This window comes from Ovis canadensis, chromosome 6, assembly GCF_042477335.2.
Source record: "Ovis canadensis isolate MfBH-ARS-UI-01 breed Bighorn chromosome 6, ARS-UI_OviCan_v2, whole genome shotgun sequence".
Classification (NCBI taxonomy): Eukaryota; Metazoa; Chordata; class Mammalia; order Artiodactyla; family Bovidae; genus Ovis; species Ovis canadensis.
This window is the reverse complement of record NC_091250.1, coordinates 131035323-131062406: the sequence shown is the minus strand read 5'-3', so window position 1 is coordinate 131062406 and position 27084 is coordinate 131035323. Positions and strand designations below refer to the sequence as shown.

The window sequence follows — 27084 nt, the reverse complement described above, 5'->3', positions numbered from 1 at the left end:
CCCCTGTGTTACCTGGGAGGGTCCTAATCCCAGGGATGGGAGTCCTTGTAAGACACACACAGAGGAGGGAGCAATGTCCACGTGACGATGGAGACGGAGACTGGAGCGCATGATGGGCCACAAGCCCAGGAACACCGGGAGCCCCAGGAGGTGGAGGAGGCAGGAGGTCTCCTCCCCACGAGCCTCGGGAGGGACCTGGCCCTGCAGAGCCCTTTATTTGGAGTTTTGGCCTCTGAGACAGTAAGAAAATCAGTGTCTATCGTTTGATGCTCACTGCTTAGTCGTGTCCAACTCTTTGCGACCCTGTGGACTGTAGTGCCCCACGCTCCTCTGTCCATGGATATTGGAGTGGGCTGCCGTGCCCTCCTCCAGAGGATCTTCCTGACCCAGGGCTGGAGCCTACGTCTCTTGCATTGGCAGGCGGCTTCTTTACCTAGGAAGCCCTTCTATTGCTTGAAGTCACTCCATCTGTGGCACTTGGTCACGGCAGCTCCAGGAAATGAATAGTGACCCCAACCCCAGCCGCCAGGGTGGGTCCTTGTCGGCAGGTGGGGGGCCCTCCTCTGGTCGTGAGTCTTGGGGCCTGGGTATGTGTCTGTTCCACAGCTTAGATTTTACTGAGAGACCTTGCGGTGTGTTCATTTAAAAATAAAACATGGTTTCATGAACATTTTCTCATTTTATAAAGTATTTTCATGAATGCATCTTTTGACAGCAAAAATGTACATTAGAAAATACATCTGTATCTCAAAACTTAGAGCGTATGGGAATATACGCAGGAGGAATAGACCGTACGCTGGACAAAGGCAATCGCCGACAACCATCATTACTGCTTTTCTCCGAGGCACGCAGCTTAGTCACAGCCTGGCCAGGATGTGTAAAATGGTGCGGCCGCTCTGGAAAATAATAGCTTCTTAAAAAAAAAATCCACTTAAGTAAACATGTATGCGTGACCGAGCTTTCACATTCCTGGGTGTTCATTCCAGAGAGGGAAGACTCACGTTCATGTGAGACCTGCAGGTCATCCTTCAGAGAGATTTTCGGGGTAGTAGCCCAGAGTGGGGACAACCCAGGGTCCTATGTGGGTGGTGAAGCCAACCGTGCCTGTCGGTCCATCTCATCTGCACTGTGGACGCCTCTCCCAATGCCAGGGAAAGAGCTATTGGTACACAGCAACCTGGGCAATGGCCCGCCACTCCAGTACTCTTGCCTGGAAAATGCCATGGGCGGAGGAGCCTGGTGGCTTCAGTCCATGGGGTCACTAGGAGTTGGACACGACTGAGTGACTTCACTTTCACTTTTCACTTTCATGCGTTGGAGAAGGAAATGGCAACCCACTCCAGTGTTCTTGCCTGGAGAATCCCAGGGATGGGAGAGCCTGGTGGGCTCGCACAGAGTCGGACACGACTGAAGCGAATTAGCAGCAGCAGCAGCAAGCTGGGTGGCCCCCAGGGCATCACGTGGAGAGGACAAGGTCTCTGTCACAGCTTCACACGCCGTGTGATTCCTTGACCTCACCTTCCTGGAAGGACAGAATCACAGGGATGGAGAACAGGGCCATGGGTGCCGGGGGTTAGAGGTGGGAGGTGGGTGAGCCATAGGGAAGTGGTCGTGGGGGGTGGGACCAGCTCTGGGTCCTCACTGCGGGATGCTTGTCAGAATCTAGACCTGTGCTGAAGGGACATGGACTCACACACGCGCACACACACGCGTTCTCTCTGCGAAGCGGTTACCTAAGGTGCAACTGGGTGAAGGGTACACAGGAGGTCTCTGCATGCACTCTCTTTGCAAATTCCTGCAAATCAATAATCATTTCAAAATAGAAAGTTAAACAACGTCCTGCTGGGAAGACAGAAAGCACTCCCGGCACTTCAGACTGGTGATGGGCACCAGGGTGGTGATGGAGCTGCAGACGAGCGGCAGCAGGGCACGGAGCTGCCACCGCCCCAGGGGCCGGGGGTGGGGGCCGTTCCTGAGGTCTGGGACCGCCTGGCCAGGCATGCCTGCCCGTACCCGTCACCCATCCCTAGCCCCTCTGCTCTCCTGAGCTCAGCTGGAAGCTGGCCGGCGGCCTGGAAGGGGTCTTCTCCCCGCAGACGCAGGCAGAGCAGGGGAGACAAAGCTGGGGCTGGGGGAGCGGGGGCCACTGACTGGCAGGGCGTGTGCAGCGGGCGCTCCCGTCATGACGCGCGTCGTGTTTACCGAGTCACATCTCAGAGCGACCCCTTTCCCTTTCATTAAACGTTGTCGGAAGCCTGCTTCTGGAGGCCACGTGTTGCCTAGCCCTCGTGGGTGGTGTCATCCATCAGTCAATCCCACCTCCTCGCGTGGGGCGCTGGCCCTGATCAGGCTGGATGAAAGCTCCTGCGTGTGGACGCTGGCGGGCATCTTGCTTGCTTCTTTGGGAAGGAGTCCCACCTGAGTAGCTGCAGGGTCACTGGTGTAAATGCCTTGAAGACTTGGCGTGGGGAGCCACCTTGCTTTGCAGAAAGGTTAGGCTGGTGGTGTTTTCCTCCAGCCGGAGCACTTGGCTGGGTGCACCCTTGCCCTTGTGGAGTCTCATCTTGAACCATTTGCTGCACGCTACCGCCTGCAGCCCAGCTCCTGGGGCTGGGTGAGCCTCCTCGGAAGCCATCGCTGGGAGGGGTGTCCAGGATGGAAGGCCTGGGGTCTGGTCTGCAACTGCACTCCCCCAAACCCTCCCCTGGAGGCTGCTGGAGGGGCTGGCCTCACCCTCGGCCTCACCCTCCAACTCCCAGCCCTGGTCCGGGGCATCTCCCTGGCCTGGCTCTGCCTGGAATTGCCCCGGATGCCCCTCCGTCTGCGGCCTCTGCGTCCATCCACACGCGGCGCCCGTGAGCCTCGAGGACACGTGGACAGCGCTGAGTGCCGTCAGGAGCTGGAAGCGTCACCGTCACATGGAGCTGGGCACCCACTGCCCCCCTGCCCCCGGCAGAAGCCTGCCGGCCCCCAGTGGGATCTCCAGCCCCTTCTCTGTGTCCCCTCCCTGCTTTGTCTCCTTGCCTGAGGGCAGAGACGGGGGCGTCCACCCCTGCCCCCCGCAGAGGGTCACGCCGTTCTTCTTGGTTACCCCAGTGCGCCCACCCCGGGCCCCGCCAGCTGGAGGAGGGCCTGACTGTGCAGGGGACACTGGGCTGGGTGTCCCGGGGCCGTAAGAGCCCCCATGCGAGTGGGGGAGGCGGGCTTTGAGCCAGTGGGTGTTGGAACTTGGGGGCGCCCATGACAGGTGACCGGCAAAACCCTGGATCCGAGTGAGGTCACAACCTGAGGGCGGACCTGAGTCTGGGGGCTGCCGCTCAACACCCCACTACTGTCCTCAGGGGCTCCCGGCCTCCTGGAGATCAGAGCTAGGTGCTCAGCCTGCTCGGTAGGCAGATAACACCTGCCATTAATTGTTCATCCCATATCGCAGCGACATTTTCTTCCCACTAGCTGTGGGCCCAGGGTCCTCAGGCAACAGTTAAATGAATACGCCGGTAATGAGACAAGCAAAGCATTGAGGGTGATGCAGGTGAGGGGGAGACGTGAGTCACATCCCAGCCCCTGCTGGACCCGGGCCAGGCTCCTGCCGCCTCCCACAAGGGTGAGTCCACTCCAGGCCCTGACCAGCCCAGGGTTACTGGGACAAACCACGTCGGGTGCAGGCTGGGTACCCAGGAGCTGCAGGCGCCTTTGCACGTGGGTGCTGCCTCCTCCCCCAGGGGCTCCTATTCACCCTTCAGGACCCGCTGTGAACGGCCCCTTCTGTAAAGCCCTTTCTGGGTGCAAGGCCTCCCCGCTGGGACTCCACCTTGCCCTCTACACCTCACTGAGCAGTGCTCTTCACAGGAGACGGTCGCCACCTGGGCGTCTGGGTTCCGTCTTTCTCAACCCTGGGCCTCAGCTTCCCGGAGGGGCTGCGGCCACATGGTCTCTGCAGGTGCTTCATCCTGAAAAAGCCTCGGTTCCCACCGCCCACCCGGCACACGTGTGGTGGTTCAGGGCAGGAATTTCCACACGGGTGTTTGTCAAACGCGTACTTCACCGAAGCAGCCCGGCAAAGGCGCTGCAGCAGGAAATCCAACAGCCGCTTGCCTGGCCCATCCTTCAGTGGAAAAATATATGACAATAACTCACGGTGAAAAATACCGCCCGGGGAAGAGGCGCTTCAGGGATTTCTGAGAAAAGAACTTTCTGCTTTGTGCAGGAATCCGCCAAGTCTCCCTCTGTGTGGGTCCAAAGCCTGTTCTTAGCTGTGCAAAACGCATCTGCTGCTGGGGCTCAGGGAGGCTGGCAGGGCACACCCGGAGGGCTCCCCTCCGGTCCCAACCCGGGGATGACTCCCGCCTGCTTCCCAACCAGCCTCACGGAAGAAGGCTGACTCCTCACGGATCCATCTTCCGTCAGGAGGCCTCACCCCTGGGCCTTCTGCCTGAGCTTCCTGGGAGCTGGGCCAGAGCCGGGCTGGCATAGACGGTGGATGGACCTACCCTGGACCTCACAGTGAGCAGGACCCCGGCGGGCACACAGGTGGCGACCATCTCCGCGAAGAGTGTTGGACGGCGAGGTGCAGACGGCAAGGTGGAGTCCCAGCGGGGAGGCCTTGCACCCAGAAAGGGCTTTACAGAAGTGGCCGTTCACAGTGGGTGCTGGAGGGTGACTAGGAGCCCCTGGGGGAGGAGGCAGCCCGCACGTGCAAAGGGGATGTGACGGGCAGATTACGGCCCAGTGCACATAAGTAATCCCTCTGTTCTTTCCTCAAGCCTTTTCCCAGAAAAAGATAAGAACCGTGCCATTTACTGAGGGCTCGTGCTTAGCAAACACACCCTCACATGATTCTTGCAGTAATCCCTGAAATCAACATTGCTATCCCCATGGTACAGAGGAGAAAAACAAAGGTCCAAAGGGGGGTGACTTGCTCACAGATGTGTAGCTCTGAGCATCCGAGTGGGGACCCTTCTGACCTTGGGCATGCCCCTCCGACCTTGGGCTTGCCCCATCACCGTCCTCCGCCCCTCATGTGCCTGGTGGGTGTGTCAAAAGTCCTTGATACCCCTGAACAGCTCCCTTCTGGGGTCTGTCTGGCCCCTCAGGCAGGCATTTCTTGGAGATGCTACTTCCTGGGTCAGAGGCAAGGTCAGTGTCCTCCAGGAAGGCAATGGGACCAGGCAGACGTGGGTGGGAATACCTCTCTGCTGCAATCTCTCTCCCCACCAATTCCTGTCTGTCTTCATTCCCCCACCTCTCTCTCTCTCTCTCTCTCTCTCTCTCTCTCTCTCTCACACACACACACACACAGACCTCCCGAAGGGAAAGAAACCCAGCTCTCAGAGTCCAGACCCCAGACCCAGAGGACAGCAGCCCTCAGGGATGCTCACGGGAGCTGGAGGGCCTGAGGTTTCCCAGAGGAAACCCGCCTGCCCTCCTTCCTCCTGCCTCCTACAGGGCCAGTGGCCCCCACCCAGGACCCAAGTTCCCAGGCTCTAGGCCACACCCTTTCCTTCCTGCCCAGGGTCGGGGGGCGGCTGCGGGGACTCAGACTGCCTGCCTATCCCAGGCTGCTGGTGTGGACGGACCGCCCCCTCCCCGCCCGCTTCCCTGTGGCCCTTGGTGGGATCCACACCTCCACCCGGCTGTATGAAGCCACCAGCAGCAGTAGTGTTTGAGTTGCCCTTGACAGATGTAAGAGGCAGGACGTGTGTGTTAGTCACTCAGTTGCGTCCGACTCTTTGTGACCCCAGCCAGGCTCCTCTGTCCGTGGGATTCTCCAGGCAGGAATACTGGAGAGGGTGGCCATTGCCTTCTCCAGGGAGAGGCAGGATGGTAGCCTCCAAAGCGTCCACTCCCAAACCTTGGATCCTGTGACTTTCTATGGCAAATGTGTTTAAATCAAGGGTCCTGAGATGGGTGAACCTCCTGCTTATCTGGGTGACCCTGTGTGCGTTCACAAGTGTCCTTGCGTGGGGGAGGCAGAGAGGCGGGGGTGTGGAGATGGAGCAGGGACATCTGAGGATGCGATGCTGCCCTTGAAGGCTGGCCTGATGCGGCCGCAAGCCAAGCATTCTGGCAGCCCCTGCTGCTGGAACAGGCAAGGAGCCATCCTGCCCGAGGGCGTCCGGGGGTGAGGCCAGACTTCTGGCCTCCAGAACCCAGAGGGTAGCATTCTGTAGTCCTAAAGCCACTCCGTCTGTGGGCATCTGTTACAGCTTCCATAGGGAACTATGAGGTTCTTGTATGCGAGTGAAAAGTTTTAAAAAAGGACTGACTGCCATCCAGACCCCTGTGTGTACCTAACTTGTCCCGTTTTCCCAAAAGGGCCCCCAGCCAGCGCGGGAAGCCTGCAGAGGACTTACTTTGGACCAATGCTTGCAGCCCTCCCCAGGTGCCTAGGAGCCCTGGAAAAGCTGTGCTGGGGTCAGGGTGAGGAGGGAAGGGCAGGCCTCACGCTTCTGAGCCCCTAAGTGCGGGGGAGCATGGCCCCAGACGGCCGGAAAGACTGGAGCTCTCACTCTGGCTACTCTCAGAGTCATCTGGGGAGCTTTTTGTTTTTTTTTTTGGATTGTGCTGCAAGGTATGCTGGATCTTAGTTCCCTGACCAGGGATCGAACCTGGGGCCCCTGCAGTGAAAGCGGGGAGTCCTAACCACTGCGCCTCTAGGGAAGTCCCAGCTTTAGCTCGTTCTGATGCCAGGTCCCCACCTCCAACTGCTTTGCGAGAAAGTTTGGGCGGGGACCATGCTCGCTTGATTCCCATGACCATGTTCATTTCAATTCAGTTCAGTTGCTCAGTCGTGTCTGACTCTTGCGACCCCCTGGACCATGACCAAGTTACTCTTGGCTTTAGACTTAGGATCTGAACTCGGCCACCCTGAGCGGCACCTGCCCGGCCCCTCAGTTCTCAGGGGCTCTCAGATAGCTCTGCTATCAGGGAAGACCTCACCCCCCACCCTCCAGTCCTGGGTGCCACCCTGCCGATGGCCATGGTCCTGCCCGGGGCTCCCTACGTGGAGGCCCCCTCTCACGTCCCCCAGGGGTCCTGCAAGCCTCGGGCCTCCCAGAGCCCTCTCGACACTTCCTTGTCCTCAGATTGGGGAGGGGGATGCCCTGGCCGGCTGCCACTGCAGCCCCCGCCTCCGTCCCCGGAGACCCACGCTGGGCCTCCTTCCTCTCTCCGCCCATTCCAGTTTCCCGAAGGGAGTTTGGGAGGTTTTAATTACCAGAGGACCAGGGGGGGGTCCCTAGTGGTCCCGTGGTTAGGACAGGGAGCTTTCACAGCCATGACCCAGCTTAAATCTCTGGTCAGGGAACTAAGATGCCCAAAGCTACGAAGCTAGGCAAAGCAAAACAAAACAGGGCAGGCCCTGGGGCCCTCCCGGAGCTCAGTCACCTCGTTTGATTCACCGCCCCCCACACAGCCGGCCTTCAGGGGACCCTTAGCCCATTTTTTAAGAGCAGATTTATATTCATGGAAGAGTTGAGGGGAAGATGCTGAGAGTCCCTATGTGCCGCTCCACACCCCGGCTCGTGCACAGACCCCCGCAGCTCCAACATCCCCCAGCAGAGCGGCACCTTCTTACAATCGGTGAATTACACGGGCACGTCACCATCATCCAAGGCCGTGGTTCACTTTGGGGGTCACTCTTGGGGTTGCCAGTTCCAGAGATTTGGACAAATCTGAGATGACACGTTCCCATCATTAGAGTCATCCCGAGGAGGCTCCTGCGCTGAAAACTTCCGTTCCGCCTCTTCATCCCTTCTCCCACCACCCTTGGCAATCACTGCTCTTTTTACTGTTTCTATTTTGTTGTTATTTAGTCGCTAAGTTGTGTCTGACTCTCTGTGACCCCATGGACTGCAGCACGTCAGGCCTCCCTGCCCTTCGCCATCTCCCGGAGTTTCCTCAAACTCATGTCCATTGAGCCAGTGATGCCATCCACCCATCTCATCCTCTGTCGTCCCCTTCTCCTCCCGCCTTCGATCTTTCCCAGCATCAGGATCTTTTTCAATGAGTCAACTCCTTGCATCAGCTGGCCAAAGTATTGGAGCTTCAGCTTCAGCCTCAGTCCTTTCAATGAATATTCAGGGTTGATTTCCTTTAGGACTGATGGGTTGGCTCTCTTTGCAGTCTCAAGAGTGTCCTCCAACACCACAGTTGCCTTTGCCAGAATGTCAGATAGCTGGACTCATGCAGTCTGTGGCCTTTTGAGAGTGGTGGCTTCTGCCACTCAGAGCTTTGCAATTGAGTTCCCACCCCCCATGTTTTTCAGAGGCTTGATCGCTCGTCTCTTTTAAGCTCTGACTGCTAGCAATTTCTCTATCCATCATCACTGACTGAAGGGCATCTTGGTTGCTTCCAAGTTTTCCCAGTTATGAATAAAGCTGCTATTAACATGCATCTGTGGGTTTTTGTGTGGGTATAAGTTTTCAGTTCCTCTGGGTAAATACCAAGGAAGCCTGACTGCTGGATGTTGAGATTCCTAAGAAACTGCTTTCCCCCGTGGCTGCACCATTTTGGATTTCTATCAGCGGCAAGCCGGATCGCCCCCTCCACATCCTCACCAGCGTTTGGTGAGGACTGTAGCACCCTGACAGGTCTGTAAAGTGGCGCCTCTTCCCATCTGTTAATCTAGGCTCCTAATCATAAAACGTTTCATCTGTTTGGCTTTTACTCTGAACTGTCCAAGCCAAGCCCTTCTGGGATTAAAAACAAAGTCCATTCCATGTCAAGTGCTACTGAAACACAGCCAGTGCTTTCGGTTTTTTGTTTACTAATCACTGTGAGGCTTCTTGTGCTTCCCAGGCGGCCCTAGTGGTCAAGAATCCACCTGCCAGTGCAGGCAGCTGCAGGAGACTCGGGTTTGACCCTTGGGTCAGGAAGATTCCCTGGAGGAGGAGATGGCAGCCGACTTCGGTATTCTCGCTGGAATAATCCCATGGACAGAGGAGCCTGGTGGGCTACGGCCCATGGCGTTGCAGAGTTGGCCATGACTGAAGCAGCCAAGCAGACAAGCATGTTAGGCTTCTTAATCAGGTCTGATGAATCCTTGAGCCTTCCTACACTCCTAAATACACACACACACACACACACACACACACACACACTGCTTTGGATACACTCATTCAAACATCTTCTCCAAGCTTGTGGCTTTTCCCCCTTAAGCTTCCCTGATAGCTCAGTTGGTAAAGAAACTGCCTGCAATGCAAGATAACTTAGGTTCGATTCCCGGGTTGGGAGGATCCACTGGAGAAGGGCTAGGCTACCCACTCCAGTGTTCTTGGGCTTCCCCAGTGGCTCAGCTGGTGAAGAATCCGCCTGCAACGCGGGAGACCTGGGTTTGATCCCTGGTTTGGGAAGACGCCCTGGAGAAGGGCACGGCTGCCCACTCCAGTGTTCTGGCCTGGAGAACCCCATGGACTGCATAGACCATGGGGTCACAAAGCGTCGGCCACGCCTGGGCGGCTCCCACTCTTTTCATGCAGTGGTTTACGATTTTAATGGTGAACAAGCGCCTTCTGTTTCTCTTGCGCTATCGTGTCTTTCTGGAGACATCCTTCCCGTGCCAGCTCAGGAAAATTCCTTTTTTTTTTCCCTTTAGAGGAGCACATCAGTTCCTCTTTCCATCCTGTGGTCTTTAACCTGGCGGCAGTGGGCATGAGGGGGCTGTGTGGTCAGGACGCTGTTTCACCGGTGGGCAGCTCAGTGTCCCTCTGCGGCAGCTACAGCATCCAGCTTCTCCCTGCAGGCCTGCACGCTTTCTACTGAGTCCACATGTGGGACAGTTCAACACTAGGCTTCGGATTTTCTCCAGTTATTTATTCCTGTCCTGTATCCATGAAATGGCTCTTCCCAGGTGGCTCTCTGGTGAAGAATTTGCCCGCTAGTGCAGGAGATGTAGGTTTGATCCTTGGGTGAGGAAGACCCCCTGAAGAAGGCAATGGCAACCCAGTCCAGTGTTCTTGCCTGGGAATCTCACGACAGAGGAGGCTGGTGGGCTACAGTCCATGGGGTCACATGGTTGAACATGACTGAGAAAATACCCCCCCACGCACGCATGCCTACACGCATACACACACGCATGTACACGCAAAATACACGTGTACACACATACAAGCACACATCCATGAAATGACTTTGTATTCATAACAAACCATGGGGGATCTGGTGGGGCAAGGACTCTGAATCGCATGGCTTTTCAGAGCGTTTCCTAGCTCGTGGGTGCTGCTCTGCAGGAACAGAGTTGACTTCGGGTCACGCTTTTCCCTGCAGACTAGGCTTCTTGCTAATTCCAAAGCTGTCTGAGCCTCTCCTGGGGTTTTCTGTGTAAACCACCATCAGCATTGGTGAATAATGTCCCTTTGCTCCTGCTTTAACAAACCCTGAACCTCTTCCTTTTGCCTTTGTTTTGCTGCACTTTCTGGGACCTTCACTGCGATGCTGACGAGAAGGGGCGGTGGGGGCCGCCCGGCCTCACCCTTGACCTTCGGGGACCACGTCTCAGGCTTCACTAGAAACGGTGGAGACCCCTTCCCAGGTTGGGGGCCTGCTTCTCCTCTGTAAGAGGGCTCATCGCGGGCTGGGTGACAGGACTCAGCATGTGTCCACTGCACCCACCGAGGCGGTTCTGGGGGTCTCGTCTGCTCTGCCCCGTGGTGTTGGCCGGGGACCCGACGAGACGTGGAGGCTGGTGGAGGGTCGCGGGAGGGGCAGCTGAGCTCAGGGCGGCCCCGGCCTCCTTCCAGCCAGGGCCCATCCCGGCATGGAGGGGCCCTTCCACGTCAGCCTCCCTGTTCCAGGCGGGGCCCACCGGGTGCATCCAGGGGAGCAGATTTCCAGGCCCGCCCACCTTCCCCCTTGGCCCCGGGATCCAGGCCGCGTCAGGAACAGGCGTGTCTGCTCTTGCTGGACAGCGAAGCCTGCCGTGCGTGACCGTGACCACACTCCACCGGGTCCCTCCCAGCCAGCCTCAAGGAGGCTGCCAGTCTGAGTGGCAGCAGCTGGCTCAGGCGAGATGTGGGGTGTGGGGTGCAGGAGGTGGGCAGGGGCCACTCCACGGGGTGGAAGGCAGGGGGCCCTGCTCCTGGGCCCATCCCAGACCTGGTGAGCGGCCCTGCCACCCCCGCCGCCCTCCCCGAGGGGCGGGCCTGTCGGAGCCCCAGACATCAGCGTTCAGTGTTGCAAGGGTGTTCCTCCTCCCCGGCCTTCTCTGGAATCCCAGCCCTGCCCTCCCTCAGCCTCACGGCCTCCCCAGATCACTAATCCCTGGAGAGGTCTCCTCATCCTGCATGTGGGGCTCCCTGGAGCCGTCAGAGACGCGGAGCCCACCCCCATCTGTGTGTTCCAGTGTGGATGCCCCTCTTTCCTGGAGACACCCTTACCCTGCATGTCCCCTTCCTGGGATTCAGGGCAAACCCAGCCCAAAGCCATGATGATTCTGAAATTGTTGAGCATGGCCCCAGGGCGAGCAAGGGCCCTGCTTGTGGCCAGAAGTGACTGCCCCTGGGGTGGGAGGGAACAATGTCCCACAGCATCCCCATAGACCCAGACCCTTCTGGAAGGCTGCCCTCTGCTCCGCGAGGGAGGCCCTGAAGTCCACGTTGCCCGGGGGCCTCAGCCTTGCGGAAGGGCGGCTGAGAGCCTGGGGTCCCAATACCCAGGGTTCCCTGTCTTCCTCTGTCCTCAGCTCCTGGTGTGAGGAGCTGAGCCTCAGGGCCTCTTGTGTGGACTTGTAGAGCCTGGAGGGTGTGGGCAGTGGGCAGGTGAGGATGGAGGTCTCTGGGGGAGGGGAGCTGGCGTGTTGCTGGATGTGGGTCCTTTCAGGCGCGGCTCCAGGTTGCAGGCACACCCGGCGCTCAGCCTATTTGTTGTCTGTGTTTGTATCAAGTGATCACAAGCACAGTGGCTCACAACACGCCTGCTTCTTATCTCAGTTTCTGTGGTCAGTTCTCTGCTCGGGGTCTCAGCGGAATGTCATCAATCTGGGCTATGATCTCATCTGAGAATCAGGAGCCCCTTCCAGGCTGTGTGGTCATTGGCAAAATGCATCTCCTTATGGCTGCAGGAGGGAGGTCAGCTCCTCACCTCGTGGCCCCCTCCATAGGAAGTTTGTCCATGGCATTCTTCAAGCTGGTAGGTCCTTTCTGTGCCATCACAGCTCTCTGCAGGGAAGGCTGGGCCCGCTTTTAAAGGACTCACCCGATTAGGTCAGGCCCACCTTGTTTGGGAAACTCAGTCAACCAATCAGAGACCTTAATTACATCTGCAAGACCTTCACCTTTGCGCATACATAACCTAACTAACGGGAAGGAGATGGCAACCTGCTCCAGTGCTCTTGCCTGGAGAATCCTATGGACAGAGCACTCTGCCAGGCTACAGTCCATGGGGTCTCAAGAGTCGGAAACGACTTAGCAGCTAAACCACCACCACCACCAACCTAACTAAGGGAGACAAATCCCATCACATTCACAGTTTCACTCAAGAGGAGGGGGTTATATTGGCCAGTTTAGCGTCCTGCCTTCCCTCTGGGTGAAAGAACATCCTTGTCTTTACTCATTGGTTTGCATCAACCCTGACTGTCAACGATGGGGGAAAATACAAGCTATGCTGTTGTTAGGCATGGGTGGTAAAGAGCCCACCTGCCAGTGCAGGAGACATAAGAGACATGGGTTCAGTCCCTGAGTCAGGACGATCCCCTGGAAAAGGGCATGGCAACCCACTCCAGTGTTCTTCCCTGCAAAGTTCCAAGGACAGAGGGGCCTGTCAGGCTACAATCCATGGGGTCACAGAGTCAGACCCGACTGAAGCGACTTAGCACACAGTCTTGTTAACAGTCTGACGAGCAACCCACCCCCTTTACAGATGAGAAAACTGAGGCTCATGGAAGGCAGGGCACATTGACACACAAAAGGTACCTTCTGCTGGGTGCTCCAGGTCACAGCAGGTTGGAGGGAGGCAAGGTCCAGACTTGACCTAGCACGGACCCCAGCCCGGCTGTGGCAGACGAGTCCCACCACCACACAGCCTGTGACTGACAGCTGCACCCCCCCCCCGCCCCACCGCACCGAGTTAGGCGCCGGACCCCCACAGAAGCACAAGCTGACGGTTGTCAAGCTCCCCGAAAGTGTGGTGGGGTCACGGGCAACGCAGACCCCAGTCTGAGGGGCATCTTACATCCCTTGCACACTCTCAGGACTGTCTAGTGACACCTCTCCGTTCGCAAGGGAGACCTCCGGGGCCTGCTTGCACCCCTCTGCTGACGGACAGCTCCCTCCTCGCTGAGGTGAGCTCGTGCTGAGACACACCCCCTCCTTGCAGCTTCTGCCCGCCCGTTGTCCGGAGGTGATGGGCCGCTGCGGCTCCACCGTCGTGATGGAGATGACTGATGCTGTGCAGCTTTGAGACAGTCACTCTCCCTCTAAGAGCCTCGGTTTCTTGTCAAAACTGGGGGCCAGCCTGCACTTGGTTCTCCAAGGGTGGAGACAGCATGCTGGCGGGGAGCTCTGGGGCCTTGCGGTCAGGAAGGGTGCAGTGTGACCCTGGGCAGGCTGATTTCCTTCTCGGTTCGGGAAAGTGTGTGGGAGAGCCTTCAGGGGCCCCCTGCAGGGAGTGTGATTTTATCCTCAGCCCCAGGGTCTCCTCCAGGAGGGGCCGCTTGTGGCTCAGCTCATGCCTGGCCCGCAGGGGTTACTGAGCTTGCACACAGTAGGTGCGCAGTGAACCCAAGTGAGAAGGTGCCTGGACGGACCCAGTGGAGACCCTGGGGTGGCAGGGCCCCTGGGCTGCACGTCCCTGTGCCGGGCGCGCGCCTGTCCCACACCCACTGCTCTGCCAAACGAGGAGGCGGGGGCCTTGCTTCCCGGGGCCTGGCCACTGCAGCGTCAGAGCAGGACTGGAGCCCAGTCGGCCGGGGCCCACGGTGGCCGAACGCTGGCCTCCACCTGCGCGCAACGTGCCTCGGCCACCAGTGCGGGCCGGGCGGCCCTGTGGTGCGTGCCTCCTCGGTGCTGGTACACAGCTTCTCTTCACGCTCAGGACCCTGCTGTGGGGTTTGGTTTTGGTTACAGATGAAGAAGAGACGGAGGGTTTGAAAGGCTGGGCGATGTGATCAGAGTGACTCACTCTCTGGTTCCGGGTTCTGTAGCCTGCGGGTGCTGGCGCTCGGCCCTTGGCAATCTCACCGTTAATAGGAAACAGGCCACTATTAGCCCCGGCTCTGAGCTGAGCCCTCGGCTTCTCAAATCCTCACTTCAACCCCACATGCAGCAATCACCAGCTGTGTCTTAGTTGCAACCAGACTGGGACTCTGAGAAGTAAAGCTTCTTGCCCGAAGCCCCACAGCCTCTACGGGAGGAGCTGGGATTTGAACCACAGGTTGGATGACTGGGCCTCACCTGGACCTCCAGGTCTGCCGCCCTAGAGCAAGGGGTCCTGGGCTGCCCGAGCCCCCCGTGGGCCTAGGGCATGGGGCTGGGACCCCAGGTGGGAGCGGCGGAAACCTAACGGCTCCTGGACGGCCAGGGACGCCGCAGGTTCCGAGGTAGGTGGTGGACCAGGAGTGGCCCTGTCCCCACCTTGCGCAGCGCGGCTACAGGCCCAGCCAGGCAGCTGCCCAGCAAGCCTGTGACCTCAGAGCACTGTGACCCCGGGGTCACCATGATGGGGCTTCCCGCCGCCTCCAGCACGGGCTGTCACGTCTTCATGTTTTCAATTACAGCATGGCCTCCGCCCGCGGTGCAAACCCACCCAGCCCTCAGAGAAGGCAGCCCAGGGTCAGGGTTACAGGGAAGTCTGTTGGCCCTGCTGCTGGGACCTGCTCCCTCCCGCCTGGGAGCTGCTGCTTCTGGAAAGCTCTCTGCTGCCCCCTGGTGGGAGAGGCCTGGGCAGTTGGGGGGGGTGCCCTACAGGTATGTCCAAGCAGGGAGAGAACTTTGGGGCTCAGGGCTCCGGACCCCAGAACCAGAGAATGCTGGAGCGCCCCTGCCCACCTCCCCCCGACTCTGGGCCTTCCAGGCTCCACCTCCTGGGCACAGAAACAAGGCAGGGGTCTCCTGACTCTGTTTCGTTCTATTAATGAGGGTCCTGGGGAGAGAGATCTTTTTTTTTCGCACAGTTCTTCCGTGTATTCTTGCCACCTCTTCTTGATATCTTCTGCTTCTGTTAGGTCCAGACCGTTTCTGTCCTTTATCGAGCCCATCTTTGCATGAAATGTTCCCTTGGTATCTCTAATTTCTTGAAGAGATCTCTAGTCTTTCCCATTCTGTTATTTTCCTCGATTTCTTTGCATTGATCGCTGAAGAAGGCTTTCTTATCTTTTCTTGCTATTCTTTGGAACTCTGCATTCAGATGTTTATATCTTTCTTTTTCTCCTTTGCTTTTTGCCTCTCTTTTCACAGCTATTTGTAAGGCCTCCCCAGACAGCCATTTTGCTTTTTTGCATTTCTTTTCCATGGGGATGGTCTTGATCCCTGTCTCCTGTACAATGTCACGAACCTCATTCCATAGTTCATCAGGCACTCTATCTATCAGATCTAGGCCCTTAAATCTATTTCTCACTTCCACTGTATAATCATAAGGGATTTGATTTAGGTCATACCTGAATGGTCTAGCGGTTTCCCCTACTTTCTTCAATTTGAGTCTGAATTTGGCAATAAGGAGTTCATGATCTGAGCCACAGTCAGCTCCTGGTCTTGTTTTTGTTGGCTGTATAGAGCTTCTCCATCTTTGGCTGCAAAGAATATAATCAATCTGATTTCAATATTGACCATCTGGTGATGTCCATGTGTAGAGTCTTCTCTTGTGTTGTTGGAAGAGGGTGTTTGCTATGACCAGTGCATTTTCTTGGCAAAACTCTATTAGTCTTTGCCCTGCTTCATTCTGTATTCCAAGGCCAAATTTGCCTGTTACTCCAGGTGTTTCTTGACTTCCTACTTTTGCATTCCAGTCCCCTGTAATAAAAAGGACATCCTTTTTGGGTGTTAGTTCTAAAAGGTATTGTAGGTCTTCATAAAACTGTTCAACTTCAGCTTCTTCAGCGTTACTGGTTGGGGCATAGGCTTGGATAACTGTGATATTGAATGGTTTGCCTTGGAGACGAACAGAGATCATTCTGTCGTTTTTGAGATTGTATCCAAGTACTGCATTTCAGACTCTTTTGTTGACCATGATGGCTACTCCATTTCTTCTGAGGGATTCCTGCCCTCAGTAGTAGATATAATGGTCATCTGAGTTAAATTCACCCATTCCAGTACAAAAAAGATCTTCACGACCCAGATAATCATGATGATGTGATCACTCATCTAGAGCCAGACATCCTGGAATGTGAAGTCAAGTGGGCCTTAGAAAGCATCACTATGAACAAAGCTAGTGGAGGTGATGGAATTCCAGCTGAGCTGTTTCAAATCCTGAAAGATGATGCTATGAAAGTGCTGCACTCAATATGCCAGCAAATTTGGAAAACTCAGCAGTGGCCATGGGACTGGAAAAGGTCAGTTTTCATTCCAATCCCAAAGAAAGGCAATGCCAAAGAATGCTCAAACTACTGCACAATTGTACTCATCTCACATGCTAGTAAAGGCTCAAAATTCTGCAAGCCAGGCTTCAGCAATACGTGAACCGTGAACTCCCTGATGTTCAAGCTGGTTTTAGAAAAGGCAGAGGAACCAGAGATCAAATTGCCAACATCCGCTGGATCATGGAAAAAGCAAGAGAGTTCCACAAAAACATCTATTTCTGCTTTACTGACTATGCCAAAGCCTTTTATTTGTGTGGGTCACAATAAACTGTGGGAAATTCTGAAAGAGATAGGAATACCAGACCACCTAACCTGCCTCTTGAGAAATCTGTATGCAGGTCAGGAAGCAACAGTTATAACTGGACATGGAACAACAGACTGGTTCCAAATAGGAAAAGGAGTACATCAAGGCTGTATATTGTCACCCTGCTTATTTAACTTCTATGCAGAGTACATCATGAGAAACGCTGGACTGGAAGAAACACAAGCTGGAATCAAGATTGCTGGGAGAAATATCAATAATCTCAGATATGCAGATGACATCACCCTTATGGCAGAAAGTGAGGAGGAGCTAAAAAGCCTCTTGATGAAAGTGAAAGAGGAGAGCGAAAAAGTTGGCTTAAACATTCAGAAAACAAAGATCATGGCATCCGGTCCCATCACTTCATGGGAAATAGATGGGGAAACAGTGGAAACAGTGTCAGACTTTATTTTTTTGGGCTCCAAAATCACTGCAGATGGTGACTGCAGCCATGAAATTAAAAGACGCTTACTCCTTGGAAGGAAAGTTATGACCAACCTAGATAGCATATTCAAAAGCAGAGACATTACTTTGCCGACTAAGGTCCGTCTAGTCAAGGCTATGGTTTTTCCTGTGGTCATGTATGGATGTGAGAGTTGGACTGTGAAGAAGGCTGAGCGCCAAAGAATTGATGCTTTTGAACTGTGGTGTTGGAGAAGACTCTTGAGAGTCCCTTGGACTGCAAGGAGATCCAACCAGTCCATCCTTAAGGAGATCGGCCCTGGGATTTCTTTGGAGGGAATGATGCTAAAGCTGAAACTCCAGTACTTTGGCCACCTCATGTGAAGAGTTGATTCACTGGAAAAGACTCTGATGCTGGGAGGGATTGGGGGCAGGAGGAGAAGGGGACGACTGGGGATGAGATGGCTGGATGGCATCACAGACTCGATGGACGTGAGTCTGAGTGAACTCCGGGAGTTGGTGATGGACAGGGAGGCCTGGTGTGCTGCGATCCATGGGGTCGCAGAGTCGGACACGACTGAGCGACTGACCTGAACTGAGCTGGGGAGAGAGATGGGAGGGGCCGTGACTGCTCGGCGGCCCAGGAGGCTTCTTTGGGGACACAGAGATGTTTTGGAACTGGACAGTGGTGGCTCCACAGCCTTGCAGGTGTAGCATATGCCACTGAATCATTCACTTTTAATGGTGGGTTTGCATGACGTGTGAGCTTCCCTGGCAGCCCAGATAGTGGAGAATCTGCCTTCAGTGCGGAGGCCTGGGTTTGACCCCTGGAGCCCACTCCAGTGTTCTTGCCTGGAGAATCCTATGGACAGAAGAGCCTGGAGGGCTACGGGAGATCCACAGGACTGCAAAGAGTCGGACATGACTGAGCGATTAAGCACACACCTAGGCACACACAGGATGTGCATTTCACGTCATCAAAAGGAGAATCTCGGAAGAGCGCCATGGGACTGCCCACGGCCTCCGAGCCTCAGCACCCTGTCTGTGGGTCAGGAGCCGGTTTCAGCCCTGCCTGAATTCCCAGCCCTCAGCGGGTCGCTGGGAGGGACGGGAGAGGGGGCGGGCGGGGCTGGGGTCAGCAGTCCAGATAAGCCTCTAACTACGCTCAGCACCTAGTGGCTGCCGCTTGGGGTGGAGGCCCTGCCACCGCGTGTCCCGATGGCTGACTGGAAGCTGCAGGTGGGACTGGCCAGGCAGGGCTGGAGGATACACAGTGGGGGAACACTTGGAGCCCCTTCTCCTGTCTCCATCACAGACAAGGGGCAGGGACGAATGGGGTAGGTCCCTGCCCTCAGGTCCTAACGGGACACATGGTGTGAGGCAGGCTAGCAGGCTGGCACAGGGGTGAGTACACGGGACTCTGGCTCTCTGCCCCTTCCTACCTGCTGTGTGACTGCGGGCAACGCACCTAACCTCTCCGTGCCTCCGTTTCTTCAGCCGTTCATCAGGAGACAGACAGTCCTGACCTCGAAGTGTGCTTCGAGCATTCAAAGCAGAGAGGCCCCAGCGCTGGACACTCGGTGAGGGTCTAGGGAAGGGAGAAGGTGCCCAGGGTATCCCACGACCCACAGCTGACCGGCTTGGGGGACCTGGCCTGGGACGGCTGGACCCCCAGTCCTACCTGCCCACACCCGAGGATGGGGTGCAGCAGCGGAACGGCCCCCTGGGGACAGGCCCTGATCCCCACATACTCCCCAGGAGGCAGTCCGGGGATGGGGGAGCCTGGGGACTCCAGAAGGCTTTCTGCAAAACACATTTATTGCTTCTTGGCCCCTTGACCGCGTGCCTCCCTTTCCCAGGAAGCCAGCCCCCGAGACCCTGGGCCAGCCGGAGGCCGTGCCTACAAGCACCGGGCTCAGGACGGAGGCCCGGGGACCAGGTGGCCCCGGCGGACGCTGAGCTCGGTGGCGAAGGCCCGCGCCTTCTGATAGAAGAAGAGGGACATCTCGCGGTCGAGGAGGGAGTGGTGGTAGACGGAGGCCAGGCGCGCGCAGAGCTTCATCTGGGCCCGCTTGCTGCCCAGGTCCATGGCTGCCGCCAGCGCCAGCTGGTAGTACCCGGCCGCGTCCAGCGGGTCCTGGAGACAGACGGCGAGTCACTGAGGGGACAGCACCGCGCCAGGGAGGGCAGCCTTGGGGGAGCTTCTCCCTGGGCTAGGCGCCCCTGCCAGGGCAGCTCCAGGGCTGGGCCCGCAACAGCGCTCCAGGCGGGCAGGACACTTGCTCACCCCAGACGGGCCAGCTTTGGCGCCTCTGGAGGGGCCCTGCATGTTTCCCCCAGGGAGGAGCCCCCTGCTCCTCCCAGGGCTGCCTGAGACAGACCGGGCATCTACGGGGGCCTGGACTGCCATCCTGGTGGCTCTGGGACCCCCAGTCCCCACTCCCCGCCTTGGCCCTGGAGCCGAGGCCTCGGACCTTGTAGTATCTGGTCCCCTCCTCTCAGAAGCCTCTTTCCTGCTCACCCCCGGGGCCTCTGAAAGATAATCCGTGTCTCCCCCTTGGGCTGAGCTGAGGTCTGGGGGGCTGGGGTCTGAGAGGTCCCTGCAGGGCCATGTGGCCCAGGGTGGCCTGGCTTGACCCTTGCAGCCCACATCCATGCTGATGCCAGCATGCCCGGCCTTTTGCACCAGCCCCGGTGCAAAGCAGCTCCAGGCGTCACCTCTCAGAATATCCCGCCACCCTGAGGGGGCGTGACCCCCACCTCCGCCAGGACACGGGCTCCCAGTTCAGACACATCTTTGCCCTGGATGCACCATCCCCAGGCTGGGACGTCCCACGTCCCCTCACCCCTGCCGACTTTTGCCTCCCACCCCAGTCCCCACGTCCCCCCCGGAGGTTACCCAAGGGCAGGCACTAAACCCAAACCTGCCCGTCCCCTCCTGCTCACAGGGGCTCCCCGGGACAGAGGACACAGTCACCAGCCCTGGCCACTGCCCCCGCACAGAGCAAGGACCCGGAAGACAACGGAAGCAGGCGTGTGTAGCACTCACTGTCCCCTGGCCAGGCGGGGGGACCCTGTGTGTGTGTGTGTGTGTGTGTGTGTGTGTGTGTGTGTGCCGGGGGGAGAGGGCAGGGAGCCAAACACAGCTGACTCTGGGAAACAAGAGGTGTGACTGGCCCTGAAGCACAGGGAAGCTTGGCAGCTTGTGGGAGCCTGGGAAGCACCTCACTCAGCCTGGGGCAGGAGGGGAGGGCTTCCTGGAGGAGGCGGCATCCCAACTAAATGGAAGGAACTGGCCAGAGTGGGTGGCGGAGGGGGGTGTGCATTCCTGTGCACATGTGTGTGTAGAAGCTGGTGGGTGGCAGGTCCAGGATTCACACCCACGTCTTTCCTAGGCAGGGCTTGCTCCTTCTGCTATGACACAACACACGCGGGCTAAAGAGAGTCGGTCGGTGAAGACGCCACAGCAGCCCCCACCGCCAGGGCAGAGCCCCCAGGCCCCCCTTTCTGCACAGGGCTGCAGGGTCCCAGTCCCTGAAGCCCCAGCCCACTGCCCCTCATTCTGCCATAATCAGCTGCCCACGCCTAGCCTGGTCCCCTCCCTGCCCTGTGGGGGCACCAGCTCGTGCTGCAGCAAAGCACTTGAAGAGCGAACCGCACAAATCCTGAGCAGCTCGGGGCCTGGACCTCGGCGGGAGGGGCTCAGCTGCAGAGGTCACCGCTGCCCACGGAATCCCCAGCACCGGACACAGCAGTGGCTGCAGGGACGACTTATGGCCAGCAGGTGTCGCCAGTCAGGCCTGCCTAGTCAAGGCGCTGGGGGTTACCCGGGGCAGTAGAGGGTCTTCCAGGGCCGCTCCAGCTCCTAACTGCTGCTGGTTGGGGAGGGGGAAGTGGAGAACCCAGCCCCGAACTGGCGCACCCTCACTTCTCAACCAACACAGATCAGGGACGCCGTGCAGGGGCAGGGCTAGACCCAGAGTAGGGGTGATGTCTGCCTGTATGGGGACGGGGGAGGGGGGAAGGGACAATAGAAGAGACCCCCCCCCCCAAGCCCTTGTCTCATCCACTGCAGGGTTCACAGACGAACGGAAAAGTGGCCCCAGCTCCCACCGCTCCAGCCCCGACAGGGAGGGGCTCAGCCAGGGTGCTGGGTGTCCCTGCCGTAAAACCTGGGGCAAGTCACGCCCCACCCAAGCCCCAGTTTCCCTCTCTGTGCAGCGAGATGATAAAGAGGACACGCCCTCTCCCCCAATCCAGGTGATATGAGGATTCCGGGAAGGAAGAAAGGAAGAGCTCTGCACAGACTGGCAGGCTTCCTGGAGGAGGTGTCAGGGTGTGGGCTGTACCTTGCAACCTGAAAATGAAAGTGTTAGTGGCAACCCCATGGGCTGTAAGCCCACCGGGCGGCTCTGTCCGTGAGGACCCTCCAGGCAAGAATACCAGAGTGGGTTGCCATGCCCTCCTCCAGGGGATCTGCCCAACCCAGGGATCAACCCTCATCTCTATTGTCTCCTGCACTGGCAGGTGGGTTCTTTACCGCTGGCACCGCCTGGGAGGCCCGCCTTGCAACACGGGTCTCTGGGAATAATGGTAACACTTCCCCCTGGTGGCTCAGCTGGTAAAGAAGCCGCCTGCAAGGCAGGAGACCTGGGTTTGATCCCTGGGTTGGGAGGATCCCCTGGAGAAGGGAAAGGCTACCCACTCCAGTATTCTGGCCGGGAGAATTCCATGGACTGTATAGTCCACGGGGTCACAGAGTCGGACACCACTGAGTGACTTTCACTTTCTCGCTCTCTCACTTTCCCCCACCCCAGAAATGTCTTTATCCACCTCCTACATTTTTTGTGGTTCACTTCTGCTGGGCAGTCAAGACACAGCTTTGCAGTCACCCCATCCAGAAGCTCCCCCACCCCTGCCACCCAACTACACTCATTTCGCCCTTTACCCAGTGGCAGCTTCCCCGGCTGACCCTGAGCTCTTGAGGGCAAGGCCTGACCTGCCTGGAAGCAAGGACGGTGTCTACTGGCCTCGCCTGCAGCTCACAGGGGGGCCCAGAGCTCCGGGGAGAGCCCCGGGACTTGAGGAAGAGGACCGCAATGCCTCCCTCACGCCCAGCGCCGGGCGACGGCCCCCACGCCCCGCACCCGGCCCTGCCTGCACCCCTCTCAACCTTGAGGTCGTAGAAGATGATGTCGCCAAGCGTCAGGTACACCTTCACGTAGTACAGGGGCTCCTCGTCGAACTCCAGCGGTGAGGTGCAGAGTGACAGCGCCTTGAGGTAGAAGTGCTCCGCCAGCTCGCTGTGGCCCAGCCGGTGGTGCAGGGCGGCCAGCCGGTGACAGGCCACCCGCTGGTTCAGCCGGTCCCCTGGGGATGCCGAGGGGGCGGATGCCATCTCACAGCCCCAGCCCGTCCCCTCCCAGCCCAGACCGACGTCCCGTGCTAAGCTGCCTCAGTCAGGTCCGACTTGGCAGCACCAGGGACCCACCAGGCTCCTCTGTCCATGGGACCCTCCAGGCAAGGAGACTGGAGTGGGCTGCCATGCCCTCCTCTTCCCGTCTTTAAGGGGCACCTAGTGATGCCTGCTCTCCTGGCACCTCTGGGCTGAGGCAAAGTCGTGGAGCAGGACACCCGCCAGCCCAGGCCTGCACAGAGGCCCCTGCACAGGGAGCTTCGCTTACTGTTCTGACTGGGAGAACCCAGAAGCCCGGCAGTTTGTGCCTCTGCAGACATGACCTTTGGCCTCCCTGCTGTATCCTCAGCTGCCCTCCACCCCGTCCTCGGCAGGGAGTCACCAGATGAGGCTGCCTGCAAAATCCTCCCCCTTCTAGGGTGAACTCTGCAGGGCCTGAAGGCCCCCCCCAGGGGCACACCTACTGTGTGCTCGGCCCGGTCGGACTCCTCGCCTCAGGGAAAACAGACGGCCTAGAAGAGCCGGGCATGGAGGGACAGGCCCCGGAGAGGAGGACGGGGTTTCGCCGGCAGAGAGCAGCGGGGCCCATGGGCCAGTGGGGAGGGGAGGACCGGAGGGCATAGCGGGCAGAAAGGCACCAGGCGGCCCTGCCTGGCGTGTCCCGGAATGTCCGCAGTGCAGGGTGCCCCGGCCGGCTCCCTGGCCAGCAAGGGGGGCGCAGGGTGGAGGGCAAAGAGCTGATGATGTTCAGGCGGGATGGGACAGGTTCTCTGCCGCCCGTCTCAGCAGCCTGGCCCGGGGCGAGAGAGAGGAGCCTGCGGGCCTGGGGGACTGAGGCCCTGCCTAGACCTCAGGGGTGGGGGGCCCTTGGGGTGGGATGCGGGGCTCACCCAGGGTGAGGCTGAGCGCCAGGGCCGTGTGGGCGAACTCCAGGCCCTCCTGGGGCGTCTCCATCTCAGCCAGCAGCGCTGACAGCTTGTTGCAGAGCCGCAGCTCGGCCTCCCGGCTCCCCGTGGACACCGCCAGGGGCAGCGCCCGGTCCTGAGGGGACAGAGGGCAGGTCAGGCCTCCTCATCCCGCAACAGGCAGTCAGGCCCATGCCCTCCTGAGGGCCCCTGGCTCTGCCCCCGTGAGCCCCCTGGAGCTTCTCGTGCCAGGTCGCTTCAGGCGTGTCTGACTCTTGTGACTCCCTGTACTGCAGCCCGCCAGGGTCCTCTGTCCATGGGATTCTCCGGCAGGAATACTGGAGGGGGTTGCCACGCCCTCCTCCAGGGGATCTTCCTGGCCCAGGGACTGAACCCGCGTCTCCTGCATCTCCTGCCTGGCACTAGGAGGCGGGTGCGGTACCGCTAACGCCACCTGGGAAACCCTCCCTCCACACCACACCATCAGTTCTCAGCAGCATGCCATCCCCGGGCCCCTGGGGCGTGAGCAAGGGGTGTGAGCCTGGCCCGTCAAGCTACACCGCACGCCCTTAGACCAGCCTTGCTCCTCCTCGGTGCAGGGAGCCTGACCAGAGGGTCCAACACCCCCTGTGCACCAAAGAGGCTACTTTTATCTGTACCCTGGGGCCCAGCCTCATGCAAGCTGGTCAGACAGAGGCGGAGACGCCGCCCTCCCCGGGAGGCACATGCAGAGCCCTGGTCCCGGCGGCCCTCCATCTGATGCACTGTGTGCCCTTGGACCTGCCCCTGAGCCTCTCTGAGCCGGTTTCCTCCTCTGTGGAATGCGGGCAGGCCCTGCCTCCCAGGGTTGTGTGGATCTCTGGGAGGCGTGTCCTCCGACAGGCGTTTCTTGCTCTGTTCTGCCCAGGCTGGGGCTGGGGGTTGGGATGGTCTCTGACCAAACCACCCGGAAGCTGAGCCTGTGCGCGAGGTGGGGAGGTCCTGCCCCCCAGGAGGGTTGCCCCTGAAGCCCACTCGCCTGGACCCACGGGACGGGGCGGTGCTCACCCGGTAGAAGGACACTGCTTTCTCGCGATCCCAGGCCCCGTTGAAGAAGATGTCTCCGGCCTCCTCGAAGAGCTGCAGCCCCAGGCCGGGGTCCCCCGTGTACAGGGCGGCGTTCTGCGCAGCCTGGATGTACAGGTCCACCAGCTCGCTCTGCCGCAGCGCGTAGTAGATCTTCCCCGCCTGCAGCCAGGCGTGTGCCTCCTTGTCCTTCTTCAGCAGGTCGATGAAAACCCCCAGGCTGCGCTTGGTGTACTCCAGGGCGGACCTGTAGGCCCTGGGGTTAGATAGAGGTGGGTGCTCAGAGCCGGCCTCCCGGGCCGCCCCGCTGCGTGGAGGGGACCAGGTTCTCTCTGGGGGCCCGTCTGGCCACCTTGGACCTGGGGCGTCGGGGGGCCAGGCCCAGAGCCTGCGCATCCAGGCTGATGGGAGACCAGGGCAACACACGGCCCTCATCCAGCAAAGGTGAGGAGGCCTTAGGGAGGGAAGCAGACAGTCCTGGGGCCTTAAGGAGCGAGCGGTTCATCTCTGCCCCCGCTGCACACACACAGGCCCACGTCACCTCCAGACACAGCAGGGGTCGTGGCCCCTGGGCAGAAACGTAGAGCCCATCCAGGCCAAGGGTTCTGACACGGACGGAGCGTCAGAACCACCCAGGGTGCTGGTCAGACACAGATGGCAGGGCCTGGCTCCTGGAGCTGCTGGCTCAGGAGGTCCGGGCTGAGGCCTGCCACGCGTGTGTGCTCAGTTGCGTCCGGCTCTTTGCAGCCCCCATGGACTGTAGCCGGCCAGGCTCCCCTGTCCACGGGATTCCCCAGGCAAGAGTGACTCTCTGTGACCCCACGGACTGTAGCCCACCAGGCTCCCCTCTCCACGGGATTCTCCAGGCAAGAATACTGGAGTGGGCTGCCATGCCCTTCTCAGGGGACCTTCCCGACCCAGGGATCAAACCTGAGTCTCTCGCATCTCCTGCATTGGCAAGTAGGTTCTTTAGCACTGAGCCCCCTGGGAAGCCTAGGAATGCACACCTCCCACCAGCGCCCAGGGGAGGTGGACCTGCTGACCCTGGGACCCCACTCTGAGGAGCCTTGATCAAGGCTGTGGGCCCATTGGTCCTGCTGTGAAACTGAGGCCCCCAAGGTGAGAGGCATCCCTCCTGAGTCCCAGGGAATCCAGCCCCTTCTCTGCTCTCAAGGAGCCCCCACACTGGATGGGGTGTTATGAGACTCTGCCAGCCTGCGAGCTGTGTGGTCCAGCTATCTGTTCCCCACTCCCGGGCAGGACGCTCTGGGTGGACTTCACAGGTGACCCCGAAACCCTGCTCTGGGGAAGCAAGCGGGACAGTCACTGTCCCCTGTGGACTAGGACCCTCCAGGCTCACACGGTCGCTGTCCTCACATGTGAAGGGACAAACAAGGACCAGACTACGTGGCCAGCGAGAAAACACTCAGGGCAGGCTGGGGCCAGCTTCTAGAAGCTACCACGGAAGGGAGGATGACTCAGAAACACATGCTTCACCCCTGCCATTGGGGACAAGACAGAGCTTGCTGGCTCAGTGCCCAACTGCCACTAAGGACAGGGGGATGTCCTGGAATGGCGTCCGCACCCTCCCTGCCCCGGGGCCGGCCCTCACCGCTCGGTGCCCAGGGACAGGTAGAGCTGGCTTATGGCCTCCAGGAGCTGCCCCTCCAGCACCTTGTCGTTCGCCCTGCGGGCCAGCGAGAGCTGGAACTCGTGGTAGACGACACACCGGGCCTCGTTGGGCACAACCGCGCTGTAGAAGTGACAGAGCCGCTGGACGGCGAGCAGCTGGCCTGGCGGGAGACGGAAGGGAGAGGCCCTGTCAGGCACTGCAGTGGCCTTCCAGGGCCCGCGGCCCCTGTGGCGCGCCCGCCTCTGTGAGCTGGGGTCACTCCACGTGGGGACAGGCTGGGTGTCTGGCTCGAGGTCACACAGCCGGCCAGCAGCCGGGACGGGGCCAGGCAGGGCACGTCACAGACGCTTGAGGGACAGTGCTGGTCACTGGAGAACTCCCAGGCTGGGCGGTCCCAACTGGGCTCCCCTGATGGACTGGGACATGTTTCTGCTTCACAAAGCTCCTCCCAGACAGAGGGGCTGCGTGCAAGCATGCTCAGCTGCTCAGTCGTGTCTGACTCTGCAGCCCCGTGGACTGTAGGTCACCAGGCTCCTCCGTCCATGGGATTCGCCGGCAAGAACACTGGAGTGGGTGCCACTTCCTCCTCCAGGGGGTCTTCCTGCCCCAGGGCTCAAATCCAGGCCCCCTGCACTGGCAGGCAGGTCCTTTACCGACTGAGATGCCAGGGGAGCCTGAACGGGGGCTAAGCTCCCACCAAGTGGACCACCAGCATCCCCACGAGGCAGACCGGCCAGCTGAGTCCAACACTGGAGCAAAGGGCACGCAGTGGAGACGGGATTCAAGTCCGGCTCCCGCATCCCACAGCCAACGCTCCTTCGTGAAGCCGGGCTCCGAGCCCACAGCCTTACTCGC

At 59.1% G+C, this 27084-nt stretch overlaps 1 protein-coding gene across 9 annotated transcripts in view; it reads right to left on the bottom strand.

The window, feature by feature from the left end:
• Positions 1–19010: 19010 nt before the first annotated feature.
• Positions 19011–27084, bottom strand: part of SH3TC1 (SH3 domain and tetratricopeptide repeats 1) — a 64404-nt gene continuing 56330 nt past the window's right edge. For all 9 annotated transcript variants that reach the window (XR_011257888.1, XM_069594830.1, XM_069594832.1 and 6 more), the window contains 5 exons: positions 26209–26389; positions 24579–24852; positions 23517–23667; positions 22384–22580; positions 19011–19347 (listed from right to left, as the gene is read on the bottom strand). Coding sequence is in view for 8 of the 9 variants with exons in the window: in XM_069594830.1 (XP_069450931.1) it covers positions 19126–19347; positions 22384–22580; positions 23517–23667; positions 24579–24852; positions 26209–26389 (1025 nt within the window). In the remaining variant the exon portion in view is untranslated. The remainder of the gene's footprint in view (positions 19348–22383; positions 22581–23516; positions 23668–24578; positions 24853–26208; positions 26390–27084) is intronic.